At 41.6% G+C, this 21,166-nt stretch overlaps 1 protein-coding gene across 5 annotated transcripts in view; it reads left to right on the top strand.

Annotated features, from left to right (window-relative positions):
• spegb (striated muscle enriched protein kinase b) overlaps positions 1-21,166 on the top strand; it is a 40,855-nt gene that overhangs the window by 15,388 nt on the left and 4,301 nt on the right. For 3 of the 5 annotated variants that reach the window (XM_058082854.1, XM_058082855.1, XM_058082858.1), the window contains 36 exons: positions 10-1,523; positions 1,617-1,760; positions 1,825-2,007; positions 2,601-2,764; positions 2,876-2,964; positions 4,305-4,480; positions 4,645-4,905; positions 5,009-5,167; positions 5,432-5,624; positions 5,712-5,941; positions 7,490-7,609; positions 8,222-8,326; positions 8,432-8,638; positions 8,735-8,858; positions 9,098-9,270; positions 9,344-9,456; positions 9,540-9,708; positions 9,813-9,909; positions 10,572-10,772; positions 11,192-11,249; positions 11,334-11,411; positions 11,557-11,729; positions 11,814-11,840; positions 11,918-12,070; positions 12,333-12,375; positions 13,819-13,887; positions 13,975-16,600; positions 16,684-16,833; positions 16,943-17,059; positions 17,257-17,424; positions 17,490-17,612; positions 18,337-18,501; positions 18,802-19,570; positions 20,312-20,551; positions 20,631-20,854; positions 21,071-21,146. In XM_058082854.1, the coding sequence (XP_057938837.1) occupies positions 10-1,523; positions 1,617-1,760; positions 1,825-2,007; positions 2,601-2,764; positions 2,876-2,964; positions 4,305-4,480; positions 4,645-4,905; positions 5,009-5,167; positions 5,432-5,624; positions 5,712-5,941; positions 7,490-7,609; positions 8,222-8,326; positions 8,432-8,638; positions 8,735-8,858; positions 9,098-9,270; positions 9,344-9,456; positions 9,540-9,708; positions 9,813-9,909; positions 10,572-10,772; positions 11,192-11,249; positions 11,334-11,411; positions 11,557-11,729; positions 11,814-11,840; positions 11,918-12,070; positions 12,333-12,375; positions 13,819-13,887; positions 13,975-16,600; positions 16,684-16,833; positions 16,943-17,059; positions 17,257-17,424; positions 17,490-17,612; positions 18,337-18,501; positions 18,802-19,570; positions 20,312-20,551; positions 20,631-20,854; positions 21,071-21,146 (9,681 nt within the window). The remainder of the gene's footprint in view (positions 1-9; positions 1,524-1,616; positions 1,761-1,824; positions 2,008-2,600; positions 2,765-2,875; positions 2,965-4,304; positions 4,481-4,644; positions 4,906-5,008; positions 5,168-5,431; positions 5,625-5,711; positions 5,942-7,489; positions 7,610-8,221; positions 8,327-8,431; positions 8,639-8,734; positions 8,859-9,097; positions 9,271-9,343; positions 9,457-9,539; positions 9,709-9,812; positions 9,910-10,571; positions 10,773-11,191; positions 11,250-11,333; positions 11,412-11,556; positions 11,730-11,813; positions 11,841-11,917; positions 12,071-12,332; positions 12,376-13,818; positions 13,888-13,974; positions 16,601-16,683; positions 16,834-16,942; positions 17,060-17,256; positions 17,425-17,489; positions 17,613-18,336; positions 18,502-18,801; positions 19,571-20,311; positions 20,552-20,630; positions 20,855-21,070; positions 21,147-21,166) is intronic. The other 2 variants (XM_058082856.1, XM_058082857.1) reach the window with 2 other exon arrangements.

The following is a 21,166-nucleotide window of genomic DNA, read 5'->3' as shown; positions in this document are numbered from 1 at the left end:
TATTTTTAGGAGACAGTCAAATGATTCTCCACCACAAGTTCTCCCACCCCCATCCCCAAGACTCGCCAAACGCACCTCCACCTCTCCAATGCCAAGTCGCTCTGGTTCTACTACACCCCTCAGCTTGCGTAAGAAAGCTGTTGTGCCAACAGACTATCAAGACACAGTGCCCGCAGAGTTTGAAGAAAAGGTTAAAATTCCAAAACCTATGTCCCAAAGTAACACCCAGTATTCTCGACCACAAACTCCGCTGAGTGAGTACTCCCGGAAAGAGTTGACACCCAGACCATCCCCAAAGCTTACTAGGGCAAGCTCAAAGGTTTTTGAGAAGGTTCGTGACTTAGAAGAGAGACGACGAAGCCTAGACTTTCCGGAAGGTTCCGTATCAGGGAGATCCTGGGCAGGGTTCAATCGAGCAGGTTCAGTTGACTCAGATGATGGAGGTAGCCGGTTGGGTATTTCTAGAGAAAGTTCCAGGGAAGATCTGAGAGAAGCTCTCAAAGAAGATGCAGCTGAACGTAGATCTATGTTTAAACAGAGAGCTGCTTCGCTTGAGGAGAAACCTCGCTATTCTCAAAAGGTTCAGGACATTGAGAACAAGTTCACAGAGGAGCTACAGCGTATCAAAAAACTTGTTGGTAAACCTCATTTGAAGAAATCATTTTCAACCGAACAGCTCACTTTGAAGGCCAGACAGCGCCAGCCTTTCCGGAAAATAGAGCCCATTCCCCCACAAGTCCTTCAAAGACTTCAAGAAAGGGAACGATCTCAGTGGGCAAAAGAGCAAAAACAAAATGGACTAAATCAGCAGTCAGTGCAGCAAACCCAGGAACAGCGGCATTCCCAAATCCAAAAGAGTGCAAGTAGTGGTGTAGCACATGTTCTTCCAGAGTCCATGCAGCTATCTGACCTACCGGGACAACAATCCATTAGAGAACTTAGCAGAGTCAGTCCAGTTACTGAAATCATTCAGAGATCATCATCGCCAGCATTATTCAATCAACAGATGGAGGACTCACCAAGTAAAACTAATCCTGAAACGATCATACGGAAACTTGAGAAAAGGCCCCCAAGTCCACTTGTACAGAGGGTTTCCAGAATACAAGAATCCCCACATGTCCCTGAATCTCCTATGCAAACACAACAAAATGAGGCTTTAGGTAGAAAGACCACAATAGATGTTACACTGAGAAAAATTGAAAACAGACCAGAAAGTCCACTAGTACAAAAAAGGATTGTCCCCAGACCTGAAAGTCCACTAGTACAAAAAAGGGTTCACACTGTACAAGAACCTTGTTCTCAAGCACCCCCCAAGCCCCCAAGGATGACACCAGCAAATCCAACAGGGGTGGAGCTTCCAAAACAACCGTCCAATATAAACATCCCCACAATTGTTGTTGAAGATGAAAAAGTAAAGGAAGATGTTCCTGTGGTGACACATCAACATCAACAGTACAAAGAGGGACAACAACGGAAGATCAAAGTAAAGCACCGTCGCCCACGACCTATGTCTCCTGAATTGGGTGAGACACTTAATTCTTTTATTTACGGTACTCTATTTTCCAATCTGCATTTTCTAGTTATGTTTTAGCATGTTTTTTTGCGTGAAACTACAGATTCTTCAGATGATTCCTATGTATCTGCGGAAGAGGACCCAATGGAAGCACCTGTGTTTGAGTTTCCTCTTCAAGATACAGTAGCAACGTCTGGCTCAAATGTACTGCTAAAATGTATCATTGCAGGCTCTCCTTTTCCGGAAGGTACGACATGTTACTTTTGACAGCAAAGCAATCCTTGAATTTGTCTTCTGTGATTGTGTTGCAGTTACATGGACAAAAGACAATGTTGAGATTAGCGGCTTTTCCAATTATGCAGTCAAAGTGGAAGGTGAACGACATAGTCTACTCATAAAATCAGCAAAAATAGATGATGGTGGAAAATACAGTGTTACTGCCGTGAACCAAGAGGGTAAAGTGACCAGCAGTGCTACCCTCACAATTAAAGCAGGTAAGTCTTAATATTAATTAAATTGGCAGTATAATTAGCTGTTTCATTAGGGCTAACATTGCTTGTTTAATCAGACATTCTATATTTCAATTTAGATGTCACACAAAACACTGTCTCCATTAAAATAATGAATGAAGACATTAAACATAAAATACAAATATATTTCACGAACAACGCAAAGTGCTGTACTACAAATGAACTCTAAACTAAATAGCACAAACATTATGCTATAACCACACACCATGTCTTGGTTCTCTCATGCTTACTGTCTATTATTTCCCTCAGCCAATTGCATGTGCAATATATTCCAGCTGAACAACCACACTTATAGTTACCATAGCAACAGAGAGCAAAACTGAACCTATAAATTGCTCACTGGGGCTGACTCGCTCCTCTCAGTGAAAATCTGTTATTGTTTGGATATGACATTTACCGTTTGAGTTTATGTCTTCTTCAATATAATGCAACAACAACAAACACAACATCTCTTCACTTCTCCAATCATCATATTAAGACAAATTAAATTTAGTAATGATGGGTTTCTCAATCATTGTCAGGAACAATGGAGAATTGTGCCTTTGTTATTTTGACAGAACCCATTCAGAAATCAAAGGGGGTACTGGGTGTTCCCATGGACATCAGCAGCCCCATCACATCCGATGAGGAGTACCTCAGTCCTCTGGAGGAAGCCATAGATTTTAGTTCAGAGCCAAGGAGGATACTTGACACAACATTTAAGAAAGCCCCTGCATTTATGGTGAGACCATACAAACACTGCATCAAGTGGAAAAATAGATGTTTACCTTTTAGAACATTGTATGAGTTCCGTATGTTTAGCATTTATCAATCTCTGTTCTTCTAATGCCAGGTGACAATGACGGATCAAGTTGTTGTTGAAGGACAGGAGGTTACCATGTCTGTACGAATAAGTGGACAACCAAAACCCTTACTTTATTGGTAGGTCTCAATAAAATAGCCACGTTTATTGCAAGCATGCTGAATGTTTTGTAAAACATGAAATATGCGCAGACGTGCAGACCTTGTGACAGAGTTTTAATTGGTGCTTTGGGAAAACAAACTGGAAAATGATACAGTATGTGATGCATTTTCATTGAACAATACACACAGTAGTCTAGCTATATTGCGACTGACGTTATAGAAGTTTAAATATCCATGTCATTACTACATTACAATATCTTGCATTATGCCAAAGTTCCCACATGGCTGGGAAGGAAAAGGAAAGAGATCAAACCAAATTATAGCAGAATTTTGGCACTAGTCCAAATGTAATAAGCATAAAAAAATTCCAAACTTGTACACAACAGCATCACCTGGAGCAGTTCAGTTCAAAAGGAAAAAGTATCTAATAAGATGATGAAAACATACAAACCCAGCAGGTATGATCCTTACAGGTTGTGGCCAGTTGTAACATTTGTAAGCGTTTGGTCTGAAAGTGGCGAACAAAACCTTTGTCTTTCCCGGGCTGAGAAAAGTTAGCTTGTTGTCTAGCTTTTCTGAAAAAGTCCGCCTTGAAAATGATCTTTAAGAATGTCCAACACCAACTCAACTTCTCCTCTTCAGTCAGCCATGGTGACTGTTATTGTGCGCAAATCGCAGCAGCCCATTCAGCATGTCAAACTTAGCTTTGTTTTGCTCTGATCAACCAATCAGAGGACGGAAAAATGCTGACGTTATTGTGGGCCAGCTAGCTGAAATCTGAAATCTTGAGATCTGATTGGTTAAAAGAACACATTTTAAGTGAAATCCACCAACATCACTGCCTTCTGAAGGCTCTGGCCCACATCGATATGGTAACAGCTGAACTCTGATGGGACCAAGAAAATCTAACAAACACATTTTAAGCAGTCAGCAGTGTAGCCAAGGGACACACTATGCAATCAATATTATAAATGCACTGTTGGTAATAAATGAATACGATTTCACAGAAACAAACAATAGAATTTTATTTGTAAATGTAGGTCAGTGCTTCTGATGGGCCAGCAGGGAAGACTTTGCTGGCCTTGACAGCACACCATTGCTGTAACCTAACTGAAAAGTGATGTCAGAATTCAATAAATTGACTGCATATTCTTTTCAAGTGAAATCAACCACATCATTTCCATATGAATGTTACATTAAGTATTACTTCTGAAGATTTTGAACATTCTGAGAAGCCCGGTTGTTTTAGGATCCCTGCTTTACCCAATGTTTTTTTACACTTTGACACTCTGACCATAATTCTGCATCATAGAATAGTGGTGATCTTTTTGTTTTTGTCTTTCTTATTATTCTTGCAGGCTGAGAGACAGAGTTACGGTAAAAACTGGTCCACGCCACATTGTCCGCGAGACAGACAACGACACTTTTGAAATGACCATCAAGTCTGCAGTGAGGTCGGACACAGGGATTTACACCTGTAAGATCATTAATGAGTATGGGACAAAGCAATGTGAAGGCAAGCTGGACGTAAAGGGTATGTTCTCTTTATTATTTCCTTGCGGGTATTTGCATCTAAGTCACTAAATCTTCTAAAGCTAACTGATTTTACCCAGCCTACTCATAACAATTTAATAATAATCATTAATAATAATAATAATTAACAATAATCAATTTCTGACTCTATTTGTTGATATGCAGCTCCACCGGTTGAGCCAGGCTTGGCCATCATCCGTCCTGTCAAAAACATCAAAGCAAATGCAGGAGATACGGTACTGTTTGAGTGTCACATCGTGGGTCCCAAAGACACTGATGTGGATTGGCTGGCAGATGGAAAGCTAATCCAGCCTGCGTTGCTTAACTGTAAGATGCATTTTGATGGAAGAAAATGTCGCCTGCTGCTTAATTCAGTACATGAGGATGATAGTGGCAATTACACGTGCAAGCTCAGTACAGCTAAAGGTTTGTTTTACATTTGAGTGTGTTTCAATGCCACTTGAAAAAAAAACAACAAATATTGTTGTAAATTGAAAATTTCTCACTTCTTTTTTTTTTTTTTTTACAGAGGAAGTGACCTCTAGTGGGAAACTCAAAGTGATTCCTTCAGCCGAACCTCTCTTTACACGCAAACTTGATGTTCTGGAAGTCATTGAGGGGCGCAACGCTCGATTTGACTGCAAAGTTAGTGGGACCCCACGCCCAAAGGTTGTCTGGACTCATTTTGGTAAGATTCCCAAGAACTGTTTGAATTGCAGGCACATACAAGGATACGTCAGAATGAGGGGCGGCACAAATAGTGACTGAGCCAATAGCCAGAGACCAGGGGGGAAACTCAAGAGATTAGCATCTCTCAATTAGTCGCAATTTATTTCTGTGCGTACTGGGACTCTTTATGGATGGAGCTATTGCCTGCCATAACTATTACTATTATTACTTCTTCTTTTTAGGAAGTTTCACTTATGATGCATAACAGACTTATGTTTCTTAGCAGATCATCCCCTCACAGAGAGTGAGGACATTCGTATCCTTCAGGAGAATGGTCGTCACTCCCTCATCATTTCTCATGTGACCAATGATGATGAAGGCTTCTATACTGTAACAGCCACTAACAGTCACGGTGAAGCAGAATGTTCTGCTGAACTTTACATACAAGAGCCACGACCGGCCATCTCTTCACAAATGTAGGATTGTAGCACTGTATTTCTCACTAAGACATGGACGAGGTTTTGCAAAATAACATTCACTCAAACTCGTCTTCCTGCTTTTAGGGCTAAATTAGAGAAGATGCCATCCATACCAGAGGAACCTGAGGTCCCTGAGAATGAGGTTGAGCGGTTTACAATGCCTGACTTCATTAAACCCCTTTATGATCTGGATGTCATTGAGGGAAAGGAGGCTGTGCTCAAATGTAAAGTGGCGGGATTACCATATCCGACCATTGCGTGGTTCCACAATGGCAGAAGAATTGAAAGCACAGAGGACAGGAAGATGACACAATGTAATGTATAATCTATATTCTAAACACACAATAAAATAAAATGCCATACAATGGAACCTTAGTTGGTGACACTAACCCATTCCAGAAGGTCTGACTCAAACCAAAAGGTACCCTAACCTAATACATTTTTCCGATAAGAAATCATGTTAATCCAAGGAATCAGTTCGGACACTCAAAACTGTTAACACAAAACACTTTGTATAGTTTTACAATTGTAGTTTTACATGCAGAAAACTATACATAATGTATTTGAATAATGAACGGAAGGGATAAATTAAAATTTAACATGACTTTTACCTTGATTGAAGACATTTGTTATCAAAGATGGTGTGGACAAACAGTGTGGGAGCAGCAGAGGAGATATCCACACAGATGTTCTTTATCAAAATGCTGGTACTTGCAACTTTGTTCGGCTCCATAGGGCTCTAATTTCGTGGCAGGGAGAGGCACACCCCACGCAGTGGTCATTTTGTCCAGCGCATCACTTTGGGCAGCCAATTTGGTAATTTGGTCGACTGGGCTGCACCGAAATGGGCGTGTCGGCGCACCAGGGGAGGTGTTCACAATTTCATCTTGGCGCAGTGACAATTTTGTGACAAAGCAGCAGACCAACTGTGCCCTAGAAGCTCGCCAGCTCCGACCTGGTCTATTCTGGGCACAGGCGAAGCGCAACCTGCACAGTGTTAAATTAGCTGACAGGCGCACAGTGCACACACAACACCAAAACCTCACAGGCCTATTTTTCAGGGTGTCAAGCAATGCAATAAACACAGCAACCACTACTTAATGTAAGCATCTGAACCAGCATATACGTTTTTGTATTAATTGTCCCATCACATCTGAGATGTCATGCATAATGGGAACTCAACCTGACGGCAACTGAAAGTGTGATGGCAATGCCCCCCTCAATAAATGTTTTTTCCCCCCATATCAACATTGTAGACGTGAAAACAGAAAAGAAGCACACTCATAGCTTCACTCATAGCTCATCTCCGTGGTTCTGCTTCTTCACATGAGAGATTTCTCCTCCTCCATCCTGTCATTCCTTCTCGCCTCCCTCTTTGACACTTGTGCCGGTGAGAAGGGGGTGCGCCGAGCTGCACTGGACTGCGCTGCTCACCAAAATTGCAAAGTGCGCTGGCCACACCCCATTGGTGCGGCGTAGGCACGGTGCAGGGCAGGTATGCTGCGCCTGGTCTACAAAATTAGAGCCCCTTGTGCAACTGTGGTCAATAAGACAAGCACAGAACTGCAGACGGTGAGATGGAGCTGGGGGACAATGGCTTCTGGTTCCGGTTTCTCTGCTAACACGATGCTAACAGGGATGTTTTGCGATAAAAATTGGACTAACATACGTAGTTAATACAGCCCCAAGACCCGTGCCATATAGTAACCATGAAATGTGTGTAAACCAAGGGCAGAATACCACACTCATTTACATTTTTTAACATCCAAACAACATCAACATTATAGGATGACTGTTAATGAATATTCATATCAATGCCGATTTTTGTGTCATCCTCAAACCTGTGTGTCCATTCTATTCAGTTCGGGATGTCCACAGCCTGGTCTTACGGTCGGTGTGTCATGCACATGGTGGCGTGTACAAGAGTGTCATATCTAACAAAATAGGCAAGGCCACCTGCTATGCTCATCTGTATGTCACAGGTAATTTTCTTTTTTGTGTATTTTGTTGTACAGTAAACCTCGGATATATCGGATTCAATTGTTCCCACTGGTTTTGTCCGATATAAGCGAAATCCGTTATATGCGTATACCGGAAAATGTCAGTTTTAAGCATATATCGGATTTATATCCGGTATATGCGTAAATCGTATTTTATCCGTTATAAAAAGGCACTTCCTTGACTATGTTTCCAATGTACCTGGACGCACAGGCAACGCTGCAAACGCTGCAAATGACGTTGTATAGCGGCCTGTCACGATTCGGCGAATCGGAGCGCCACGATACGGCCATCCGATATATGCGAGGGAAATTTAATGGAAATGCATTGGAACGGGACTGGAGATTTTGTCCGAAATGGGCGAAATCCGTTATAAAAAATCCGATATATGCAATGAATTTTTATTGGAAATGCATTACAGAAAAATCGGTTCTTTTTTATCTGTCCGTTGTGAGCGAATTTCCGATATATGCGAGTCCGATATATCCGAGGTTTACTGTAGATGGATACTGTATAGCTGTGATCAATTGCAATGACCTTGTTGTTGATTTGAGTTTGGTTTGATTGCAGTTTATTTCCATTGTTATTATTTTCAGATATCCTTCCTGACCCTCCTGATGGGACTCCAGTGATTGAAACAATAACTGGCAAAGTTGTCACCCTCAGCTGGAAGAAGCCAAGGAGACTGGACCCCTCCATTGGTATGCAGAAACATGCGACAGAATGCCACACAACATGTACTGCAAAAACATTTTTTGTCTTATAGAAAGGGCTAGTTCTGATGCACAAAAACATTTTTCATTCAGAGCCCAAATCCTTGATGTATGCCATCCAGCAACAAGCCCTTGGTTCCATCCAATGGACCATAATTGCATCAGGCCTGAAGGAGACCACCTATACCATCAGCACTTTGTCCAAAGGTGTGCGCTATTCTTTCAGGGTCTTGACCATCACCTCCAAGGCCTTTAGCAAGCCCTCACCAGCTACAGATCCAGTTATACTGTTGGACAGAGGTATAGTTTTAGTGAGTTTAAAGCATCCCTCTCTTATCATTGTGTGATGCAAATACATGTTTGCTGTGACTAAGCATTTTATTCTTTTGTTATAAGGCCCTTATCTTCAAGAGGCTCCAGTCATTGTTGATAAACCGGAAGTGGTGTTTGTGATGGAAAATCAGTCAGTAACCATCGCCATCACCATAAATCACGTCAACGCTGCCGCCATCTGGAAAAGGTATTTCTGTGAAAAAGAGTCCTTTAATCTCTTTTTCCCTCTTGTATCGTCCTGTAAGTAAGTCCAGTTGATTGTAGTCGGTGAAAGGTGGTGCCTCCTTCACAACAACCTTCTTTGAGAAACGATCATAGAAATATCCCAATCTGAAGTTATTTATGTAATATGATGATGATCATTAACAGTTCTCTGTTCTCAAACATAGAATTGAGTATATAATAGAAACTGCTGTGTATGTTTAGGAAGGGAGCGGTTTTAGACAACAAAACTGGTGTACACGAGATGGCAATGCCAGATGATGACCAGCACACACTCAAATTGATGAAAATAAGGAGTTCTGACATTGGGGAGATGATGTTTGTGGCCTCCAACAAGTATGGGAGTGATAGTTGCACCTTTACTGTGGAAATGGCAGGTAAGTACCACTACTGTCCACCGACTTGTCTCTCGATCTATCTGTTTGTCTCTGTGATGTACTCTGTTCACAGCTCCTCCAACATTTGAAACTATAATGGAGGACATTGATGTGTGTTGCGGAGAGACCCCTCGCTTTGTTGTTGTTGTGGAAGGCAGACCAATTCCTGACATTCTCTGGTTCAAGGTTTGTATCGTACGTTGGGGACATTTTCTGGGCGCAATCAAAACACAACTGAAATGGGAGGAATTGGGTGCGCTTGTTTTCAGAACGATGTTCTCCTGTCCGAGGGCAGTCATTACACTTTTGTGTACGATGATAATGAATGTTCCCTGGTGGTTCTTAATGCTTGTCAAGAAGACTCTGGTGTGTACACCTGCACTGCAAGGAACTTGGCAGGCTCTGTGTCCTGCAAAGCCGAACTCACGGTTCATGAAGGTGAGAAAATAACTAGTATGGCTTCCAACCTTTTACAGAACCCTTTGAAATTATACATTTCCACTTATTTATACAGTCCTAATTTGCTTACTCTACTCATATAGCTTTGAGCAAGGAGGAGCCGATGGAAGATGAGGGCACTATTCTGAGGAAACTGCGACGACTAACTGACCAGTATGATACTCACAAGGAAATTGGAAGGTATATTTCATAAGGCATAGAATGCAAGCCGATGGGATCTGCAGATCATACATAGCTACAGGAGCCATGTCTTTATTGGAACAACCCTATTCATTAATATACGGTGACACCTCAGTTTTCATACTCTGTTTTTTGACAAAAATTACACATAAGAGAGTAGTCAGTTTGCCCATGTATCACTGAGTGCCCAATCAAAAACATTCACGTGTTGTTGACTCAGACTGTAGAGAGCGGATAGCGGTTCTTTTAGAGTTGGGACATCTTTTAATCATTGTTATGTGTTTAACTCTGTCTCCTTGTCAAACTGTCCGAGCAGGATCTGCCAAGCACTGTGCTCTCACTGTGCAGTCACAATGAGGCTGTTCACATAATGAGTCGTTCAAGCACACTGCGTAACTTGACTGTTTGGCGAGTAGGTGTTCAGAGAGTCTCTGAGTACGACTGCAAAATAACCCACCATTAAGCCATAGAAGCCAAGTGTTTTGTGTTGGGCGTCTGGAACAGATTAATTAGATTTGCATTCTTTCCTACGGGAACAATTGTACAACCCAACCTTTACAACAAAAACTGCGGTACCGCCATTTATCCACCTAATTTTATTTCTATTTATTTCTTCACATTAAAACACAATTTTGAAACAGCGTTGTTGTTGCTTCCCCCAGAGGTGCATTTTCCTACATAAAACGTGTGACCCGGAAGGTTGACAAAATGGAGTACGCTGCCAAGTTTATTTCCACACGGGCCAAGAAGAAAACCTCTGCTCTACGAGAGATGAGCCTCCTCTCCAAGATGGATGATGAGCGAGTTATCTTCTTTTATGATGCCTTTGAAAAGAAGAACGCAGTCATCATCATCACTGAAATGTATCCTAATTATGCTAGCTTGAGAAGATACTGTGAAAGAAACAGCTGACAGTGGTGTGAAAAGGTGTTTGTCATCTTCCTGATTTCTTGTTTTTTGCATGTCTCTCATCAAAAACCTGAAGGAAAATGTGTGTGACTTCAAGTTGAAATGAACTTGGGTTCTGCAGCAGGACAAGGATCTAAAACGCAGCAAAATAAGTTTCATTTAAAAACTGCATTTTGTGTTCAGCTGTCATTGATTATTACTTAAATGTGTTTGATGATCTGAAACATTTAAGCATGACCAACATGCAAAAAAAAAAAAAAAAAAAAAATCAGGAAGGGGGCAACTTCACCCACACCAATGTATATTTAATATTTCACCCCCTCAATGTACACATTATGGTGTTAAATAATTTTATCTTAATTGATCTGTAAAGATGCCACGAGGAGATGCTTGAGAGATTTACACGTAAATCTACGCTATTGGAGTCTGACGTAAGTTTGGGTAATGTATTATGACTGCACAGCGAGTTCTTACAAGAATGGTTTTAATATAATCTCATGCTTTTTGAACCCTAGGTACATTTTTGTATTAGACAGTTGCTTGAGGGTGTGGACTACCTTCATCATGTCAACATCATGCACCTTGATATTAAGGTTGGTTTTAATCGGATTCTTTTGAATATTCTTTTGGAATGCTGATAAGAATGTGTAGACATTATCTCCATTTATATGGCCAATTATGTAATGAATCATTTCAAGGCACAAAAAAAGATTTCAGTGCATATTTTTGTATTCTCAGCCTGATAACATCCTTATGGCAGACGCACACAGCGATCAAATCCGAATCTGTGACTTTGGCAATGCATTGGAGATCACTCCAGATGAGGCTCAGTACTGCAAATATGGCACACCAGAATTTGTTGCTCCGGAAATTGTCAATCAGACTCCTGTGTCAAAAGCAACTGACATATGGTATACAGCTTCACAAGATATGCAAAATATTTCTTAAAACGAAAACACGTAAGTCTCACTTGCTTGTCTGTCTTGTCCTTTTAGGCCAATTGGAGTTATTGCATACCTGTGGTGAGCAAAAGCATGTTCTTTACATTTTCAAACTTTCTGTCCTGTAAAAAAATTCTAAATGGTATCTTTGTCACCAGTCTGACAGGGGTTTCTCCATTTGCTGGTGAAAATGACCGCAGTTCTGTGATGAACATCAGAAACTATAATGTGGCTTTTGAGGAGAACATGTTTGCTAATCTTTCAAGAGAGGCCAAAGGTTTCATCATTAAACTGCTGGTTGCAGACAGACTGTGAGTAAACAAGCCATTAGTATAGGGGTGGGCAAACTATGGCTCAGGTGCCACAACCGAGTCACCAGATGCTTCCAAAGTATTTAATATGAACTTAAATATACGAACTGGTGACATGACTTGCAAGTAGTCAAGAGTCAATACGAGGCAGCTTTTTGATGGTTTAAGTACCTATGGTGCCAAACACACACAAGTCAACAAAATCAATTCCCACTTATTTTTTCTCTTCTTATTTATTTATTTTCTCTTAATTTTCTTTTAGGAGACCAGACAGTCAAGAATGTCTCCGACATCCCTGGTTCAAGGTACAGCATGCACTTACACAAATTAAACCAAACAAAATGAATACATGGGATTACAATGTACATACATATGTAACAAAAAAAACGGCATGCAGCTTTGAGTACCTCTGAAATGGTATGGGGTCTCATTTATGAAAGTGTGCAAAGCATTCCTACAGATTTTTTTTTCGGCTTTCTTTGGTTTAATTTTATTTCCCCTAATGTGCTGTGGCCCCCCAAAAAACGGACCCACGCCGCACTTTGGGCATCTCTGGTTCTATAAAGCTTTGACCAAGCACTCTGCCTAGTATATAGCTTGTTGGCTTCCTTCGCTGCTAGCAAACAATAGTTATGAAGGTAATGAAGTGGGAGTCTTATTGCAACCAAACTAGCGTATTTTCCGCAATATAAGGCACACTTAAAAGCATTTAATTTTTTCAAAAATCAATGATGCGCCTTATAATCCGGTGCGCCTCGTGTGTGTGCCATTTGTAAAAATGTTGTTGTGCTACTTTGGTAAGTGCTCCTCTTGATTGTCAGCCCATTTCCCAATGACACAAAATTGCACCCATATACGACAATGATGAGAGGGAACCCGACATGTTTGATGGCGAAATTGCCCAGCTGTTCAATTCAGATACAGAAGCTGAGGACTTTGATGGATTTGTGGGAGAAGATTATTTAGAAACAGGGTGAGTGCATTGTTAAATAGTAGAATAAAGTTCAACTATAGTCACTATTTTGCTTCCATTACCTTTTTTGAATAGACCACATATTTTGTCCTGCGCCTTATAACACGGTACGCCTTATGCATGTGTTAACTACCGAATTAGACCCCGTAACTGAGTCTGCGCCGTATTATCCGGTGCACCTTGTGGTGCAGAAAATATCGTGATTCATTACAACAGTCATTTATATTGCAAATGTTTATTTGCGCTCTCTTCAACTGAGGAGTCATTTGCATTTGAACAAGTATACACAGTGGAAATGATTCTACAAGCCGACCAATCACAGTCAATCACAGACCAGTCACATAGGTTAGATTTTTTTGGAGGTGTGCATCACACTACCCAAGAGGATTTGCAGGACGAGGAGCGAGCTGGTGTATTGTGCAATCGTGTCTCAACACAGTTGCATAATCCATAATGCAACAAAAAATATACCTAGAGTATACAAGCGTATTCAAAATGTGTGCAGAGTACAAAACTGCATACATATTGTCCCTCATGAGTGTATGAATGTGAGTGTGAATGACTGTTTCTCTATATGTGCCCTGCAATTGGCTGGCGACCAGTCCAAGGGTGCACCCCACCTCTCGCCCGAAGACAGCTAGATTAGGCTGGATAAGCGGCATAGAAAAAGGATGGATGGATGGAATGTATGCACAACCTTTATAAATGAAACCCCAGAGCAAGATCTTTTTGTTAATCTATTATTGGTGTTTCCAATAACTTTTTAAAAACACAGATTCTTAGTAAGGGATCAGCTATAAATACAGAAGCAATGAAGAAGTTTATATCCCGCAGAAAATGGCAGGTAATGGTGAATTACTTCAGTTTAGACACAATAGTCCAGCATGTATACAAACTGTCATACCAAATTAAGGTTGTTGTTTTTTTTCAGCGTTCAATAATCAGCTACAAATCTAAAATGGTCATGAGGTCCATTCCTGACCTACTGAATGATTCCTCAAGTCTCATCTCCATTGCCGTTCCCAGGCACCTTAAAGAAGCCTCACCTTTACCTTCATCGTCCTCAGATTCGGATGAAGACATTGATGAACTTCCTTTTATCCCAATGCCACTTAACATGGAATTTTCTGGATCAAGGATGTCACTGAATGACATCCAGACCAATGAGAATGACTCAGGGAAGCAGAATGGAACCAAACGGTCAGTGTCTACCACTGAAGAGACAATGGAACATTACAAAATAGAAACGGACAAGGATAGGCCCGAGTTGACAGGTAAAAGGTGCCAGCAAGAGGGAACATTAAATGATAATAAAACTGACTCCTCATATGAAGAATCACCTGCTGAACTGCCTACAACAGCTCTTAAAAGAAAGCCTCTAAAAAGAGGTTCAAGTATGGAGTCAGACAAACCTGAGGGTGGACGAAGAAAAGGAGAGCTAAGGCGGGGAAGTTCAGCTGACAGTGCTTTGCTACTGAGGATTACACCAGAGGAAGGAGGTACTGAAGGAAACCAAGAGGGGGGAAGAAAAGTTCTCAAGAAAGCTGTCTCCATGGAACTACCAAAGCGAAGCACCAGTCCAGGAACTGCCAAGATGAGTCAAGAAGATTATGCCCTTAAACTGGAGCTTATGAGGCAACGGTTGCTTCGTGGTGGTTCTGTGGACAAGAAGATGAGTGGACTCCGAGGTCCTCTTTTAGAAACATTAGGAATGGGTGATGAAAAACTTGGAGTTACCTCAGATCGCTATTCCCGCACCACCCGACTAAGCCCTGCTTCACTGACTAGAGCAGCATCCAGTGATTTGCAAAGAGATGAAATTTCAAAGCCGAAGGTTCTGAGCAAAAGTTCTTCCTTCAGTCAAGGTGATTCAGAACCGATACCTTTACACAGAAGGTCCGGGGCTCCGCTTGAGATTCCTGTGGCACTGGTTGAAGAGCGAAAACTCAAACAAGCGATATCAATGTCAGCTCTCACTGAGCAATCAAAGTTTGACTCCCGTCCAGTTACCCCACGAGAGCCTTCACCAAAACCGCCAACGCCAGAGTATGTTGTGCAGGACAGTCCTATTCAAACGGGAAGCAAGGACTCATTAATGGAGAAAGAGACAAAGCCTGATGAAACTACAAGTGAAAAGATGGATGGGGTGACTGCAGATATAGGTAATTTTGATGAGAGGTCAAGCACAAGTGGCTTCTCTGAGAAGGACATGAGCATATCTGAGGATTTAATGAATGAATCAGAGTTTGTCTGCAACATAGATCTTTCACAAAACACTGACCTCAAGGAGAAAATGGAAGAAATAGAGGCAAAAGAACAAGAACAAAAAGAACAGATCGTGAAAGAATGTGAAGAAGGAATTTGCAGTGCAGCTTGGCCAAGTGTTCATGAGAAAAAGACACAAGAGAATGAAATAATTTCCTTGAATTCATCTACCACAAGACCAACACAAGAATCCTCTACCACCACAACTAATGTTTCACCTTATTCAACAGTGTCATCTACTGTGCCTGTTGTTCTTCCAGATGGACGGACTTCTGCATATGCTAGTATTATGCAGACAATCATGGTCCCTTCTCTCCAGCCACTCAGTGACATGCCACTCAGTCCATCCACACCTGTCGTTGTTCCTGAAACCATGTTGTCTCCCTTATCTCCTGCTGTACCTGGTCCACCCAAACCACACATTCTGTCAACAAATGAGCATCCAGCTGTATACTCCCGAGTGGCTTCACCGGAAACAATAACAAAAGATCCTAGCCCACCAAAGACTGCAACAAGTCAGCCATCTGCCGGAATGGACCTTGAGGACATTACCTCTGAGGAGGTATTTGAGTCCCGCTTCAAAAAACGTGAGTCTTCCCTGACGAGAAGTTTAAAATTTTTGTCTCGATCAAAGAATGATGACAAATCCCAAGTTATACCAACAGACTCGAGAGAGTCAGGCGAGGTTGTATATAGACCCAGTCCAATGGGTGCACCACTGGAATTGACACCAAGGAAACTTGAGGAGAAGTCCAAATCAGTTCAGGACCTTCGTGAAGCTCAGAAGGACCAAGGTTTTATGAGAAGGCTTTCTCTGCGGCTGAAGAGAACACCCTCAACCGAGCGCAAAGAGGAAGTGACCAAAGAAGAAGATACAGTGCCCTCAAGACGTAGGCTATCTTGGACTCTTGGACGAAAGCAAGACATACAAGACAAGAAGGAAGTGGAGATGGTGCGCATGGATGGTGGGAGTAATTCCTCTCTTCAAAAAGAGGAAAATGAACCGAAAAAGCCGAATGAATCTCCAGTCTTAACAATGCGCAGGAAGATTGAGTCAACAGTGGCTGGCATCTCAACCAGAATTCGCAGCTTCTCCGAGGAACGGAAAGCATCAGAAGAGAAGGAACCAAAGAAGACACCAATTCTGTCCATGCTTCGTCGGGCAACATCAGAGAGCCGTGGAATGAAAGCCACTAATGTTCCTCGGAACCAGCTGGCATCTCAGGCCAGTAATGGGGCCTCATCTGAGTCATTGGATTCAATGTCCAGTTTAAAGTCAGACACATCAAAGGGTATGTGGCAATCACTTCTTTCTTATAAAGTTCAGGATGTTTTTACAGTGTGTTGTGGTAAGATGACCATTTTTCTTGGATAGGCATTGAAGGGGAGGGAAGATCGCGCTGGGATCGATGGGGTCTAACCAGGGGTAGACGATCCAAGACTGTTTCACAACCTGATATTCCAACAGCTATCTCTCGAGAAGCAAGTTCTCTAGCATCACGTCAGTACTCTAGATTGGCTTCTGGTATGTCTACATTAGTATCATATCTACTTTCAGTCACATGCTTTTATCCATTGGTTCTATCAACAAATAATATGAAGATTAATCAGCATATAACATTCTTGTCATACAGATTTCCCTCCAGTTTTCCACATTAAGCTAAGAGATCACGTCCTGCTAGAGGGGGATCCAGTTACACTCAGTTGTTTGCCTGCAGGCAGTCCACACCCACAAATCAACTGGATGAAAGGTATGACCCAATAATGGATAAAGTTATTATGTAACTTCCCTGTCATTATACGCCAGATAGTATAGAGACAAATCAGTGATGGCATCCATCCTATTGCTAAGATCACCTTCGACCATCATTACTGTATTTATTCTATGTAATACAAACATAAACTCATCTATACAGTATACATTTTGTATCTATGACTTTTTTTTCAGATAAGAAACCTGTGGTGATAGATGCAAGGATGAACATGATAGCCTGCCCCGATGGCCGACAGCTTCTGATGATCATGCAGACCACCAAAAAGGATGCAGGGGTCTACGAATGTGTTGCAACAAACCCCATAGCTTCTGTTTCCAGCTCATGCACAATCTCTCTTGCACGTAAGACATGGCACCTTATTCAGCTTTTATGTCACTTTCACATTCACATTTTCACAATTTGAAAGGTCTGCCAAATCGACCTGGAACACCTGAGATTCCTCAAAAGTACAACAACACAGTCTTGGTGCTGTGGAGACCCTCTGACACCATGGCACCTTGCACGTATTCTCTGGAGAGGAAAGCAGAGGGTTAGTATTGAAAATGATTTGATTTGTTGCTTAAACCACTACTACTAGCTTATTCAGCTCATTCAATTTTGATGTTGTGCAAAATGTATTTGATTTGAAGAATTCAATAAAGACAAGGAGACCCAAAGACAGTCCAGGAAAACTTCACTAAAACAACATCGACATCGTTTTGGTTAGAGTCAGACCTTCTGGAACGCATTAATGATGCAAACCAAGGTTCCACTGTACTGAAATAAATTAGCTTTCAAAAATATCAAAAATGTCTTTAAAATTTAAAAAAAAATATCAAATGTCTTGTGTTTCGTTTATCGATATGTTCTCTTTTAGAATCATTTGCATCGATGGTTGATGTGCGTGCTATAGGCATTGAAATGGTAAAAAAATAATAAATTACCAAACATGAATGGGAATGTGGGTTAAATAAATACTGTAGATTAGAGATACCTGATACTGACAGTTCCGAGATGCAATCATCTTATACGGGATTATTTTTTATATGATGTCATACAGTGCCAGTTATTCTTACCTGTGGATTTTAATAAAAACAGGAGCGATTGCACAGAGGCAATAATGAAAATGAGTCATTTTGCAAGTCGTCCTTCCTTATGATGCACCATTTGAAAATGTCAAATGACATTTATATGAATCTTTTCCAATTAGCCCATAGAATTTGTTTTACATTACAGTGTATTAATCTTCATATTTTCACTCTTTTGTCCTGCAGGAGAGTCAAACTTCTTGATTGTGGCTACAGGAGTGGCAGACTGTTATTACAATGTGGCTGACTTACCAGCAGGGGGCATCTTCAGATTTAGGGTGGCTTGTGTCAATAAAGCTGGTCAAGGCCCATATAGCAACCTCTCTGAAGTAGTACGCCTGGATGCCTCAGGTATATCAAAATAAATACGGTAAATTTAACTATGCATTGAATTGCGTTACATGATGGGGAAATCAGAATTTACGATTTAAAAAATATAGAATTTTACATGACAGAGTGTAGTTGTAACATTGTCATATTAGTTGCATTATTTTCTTTTTCAGTTAATAGATATATATTATATGTAATATATATTAATATATAATATATATACAATATATATTGTGTGTATTCTTCAGTATTCCTTCACTTGACACAAGGTTTGATGACTTATCTTAAAAGATGCTCTCTTTTCTACTTGTCTTTCATCAGAACCAGCTGAGTCCAGTGCAACAGTGGTTGTAAAGACCACAGCTGCATCAGCTCCTCAACCCCCCGTGGTGATGATGTCATCCATGAAAATTCCACCAATGAAACCAGTTCCAAATAAAGCCATGACACAGACATTTGCCCAACCTGTCCCTTCCTCCACTGCAGGTCCTTCACCATCTGAAAAACCTGCTTCTTCCAAAACCATGCACCCAACTACACAGGTTGAGTTGAACGCACCAGCTCCAACACCCTCTATTATTGCAGCCCCTTCGGAACAAGCTCCTGCTCAGACCAACACTGTTGTTCAAACAACAGCAGGGAAAACAAAGTCTACCCTTAGCATCAGTGTGGGCAAACCCCAAACCAAGGTGACCCCTCCACCTGTTGTTCCACCGAAACCTCAGACTCCTGCTAAGGCATCTGTGACTATTAGCAATAAAGCTCCCTCACCTACACCTCCAATCATAGGGAAGCCCATTTCCTCTGTACCAATGTATACACCAGCTGCAAGCGCTCATGCCACACCATCTTGTCAATCCACTCCAACAATCACCACCCCCTCCGCCATCTCTCCACCTGTGGTAGTGGTACAGAGCTTAACACCTGTGCTGCAAGGAGGGGACAGTCGTGGTACCCCATCTGGACGAGTCACCCCAGCAGGACGGGCCACACCCTCTGGACGCAGGACGCCACTTGGCAAGGCTGGAGAGGGATATCTGCGTCAGGGAGTTCCACAGAAACCCTACACATTCATGGATGAGAAAGCAAGGTACAAAGACGTTTTGACTTTGAAAGGGTTTGTGTAACACAGTGGTAATGCGGTTTGAACACCAGCCTCACAACCAGGAGGATCTGGGTTAAAATCTCGGCTTTGTGGAGGTCTTACGTTCTTCCTGTGCTATTGGGTTATTTGGACACTACCCATTCATGTGAACGTGAGTATGAATGGTTGTTTGTCTACGTGTTCTCAGGGCATTGATGGCTCTGTTCTGTGGAGTCCAGAGAACACAATGACGTGGTTGAATGACAATATTCAAAGTAATACTTCGCCCATGTGTACAGGGTGAGCTCGATCAACGGCTCCACCTTACCGGCGAGCCTGAACCCGATAAGTGTTAGACAAATGGTAGAATGAATGGTTGTTGCTTTGGCACAATTTAGCTAAGGAAATAGAAGGAAGGAACCAGTAGAAAACTGTTGCAAATTACAGAGCCCCAGCAATGACTGACCATAAAGGTAATACGACAAAAATTCTACCCTGTAACATGCAGTACAATATCTGTTAAAAATCATTCTTGCTTTGTGATAGATTAGGGGGCAGTTTTCCTTTGACCATTTGGAACTGCAGTATTAATACCATATCATGCTGGCTAGAGTAATGGTTCCCAGGGTTCCTATATAGTAACATTGGTTCTTTATTTCTTTTTAAATTATAATTATGCATCAAATGTGAATGTGCTGGTTTAATCATCATGTGCTTAATGTTTAATCGTGCTGTTTCATCACACAGGGGCCGCTTTGGTGTGATCCGGGAGTGTCGTGAAAACGCCACAGGAAACCTTTTCATGGCCAAGATTGTACCTTATGAAGCTGAAAACAAGCAGGTGGTGCTGCAAGAATATGACATCCTCAAGTCACTTCATCATGACAAGATCATGGCACTGCACGAGGCTTACGTCACACCACGCTACCTGGTGCTTATCTCTGAATACTGCAGTGGGAAGGAGATTCTGCAGAGCCTCGTAGACAGGTGACAACTTTGCCTGACTGCAGTTGACAACCATCTTCCACTAATTAGGAGTTTCTTTTAACAAAATGTTCTTTCTCAGGTTCCGTTATTCAGAGGATGATGTGGTCAGCTATATTGTGCAGGTCCTCCAGGGTTTGGACTACCTTCATACAAGAAGAATTCTCCACCTGGACATCAAGCCTGAGAACATTATTGTCACGCATATGAATGTCATCAAGATTATTGACTTTGGCAGCGCTCAGAACTTTAATCCACTTTTCCTCAAGCAGTTCAGCCCACCGGTTGGAACACTGGAGTACATGTGTAAGTCAGTCACAGTGCAGTGAGTTTTCTCGCTGGTGAGGCACTGACTCCTTTGGACCTTCTTTTTATCTTAACACAGCTTAACAACAATAATTAATTGTTAAATGACACATCCTACAGTGTCAACAATCCCTCTATGAAAGTATCTTACACAAAACTTGGTTAATTCATGTGACTTTTGGGGGTAAATAATAAATCCACACATTTCCTTTGCAGCTCCCGAGATGTTGAAAGGGGATGTGGTGGGACCTCCAGCTGACATCTGGAGCGTGGGTGTGATAACATTCATGATGTAAGTATTGCATTCACAGC

Source organism: Doryrhamphus excisus, chromosome 9 (assembly GCF_030265055.1).
Source record: "Doryrhamphus excisus isolate RoL2022-K1 chromosome 9, RoL_Dexc_1.0, whole genome shotgun sequence".
Lineage (NCBI taxonomy): Eukaryota > Metazoa > Chordata > Actinopteri > Syngnathiformes > Syngnathidae > Doryrhamphus > Doryrhamphus excisus.
Note: the sequence above shows the minus strand (reverse complement) of the source record. Positions and strands in the feature narration are given on the sequence as shown.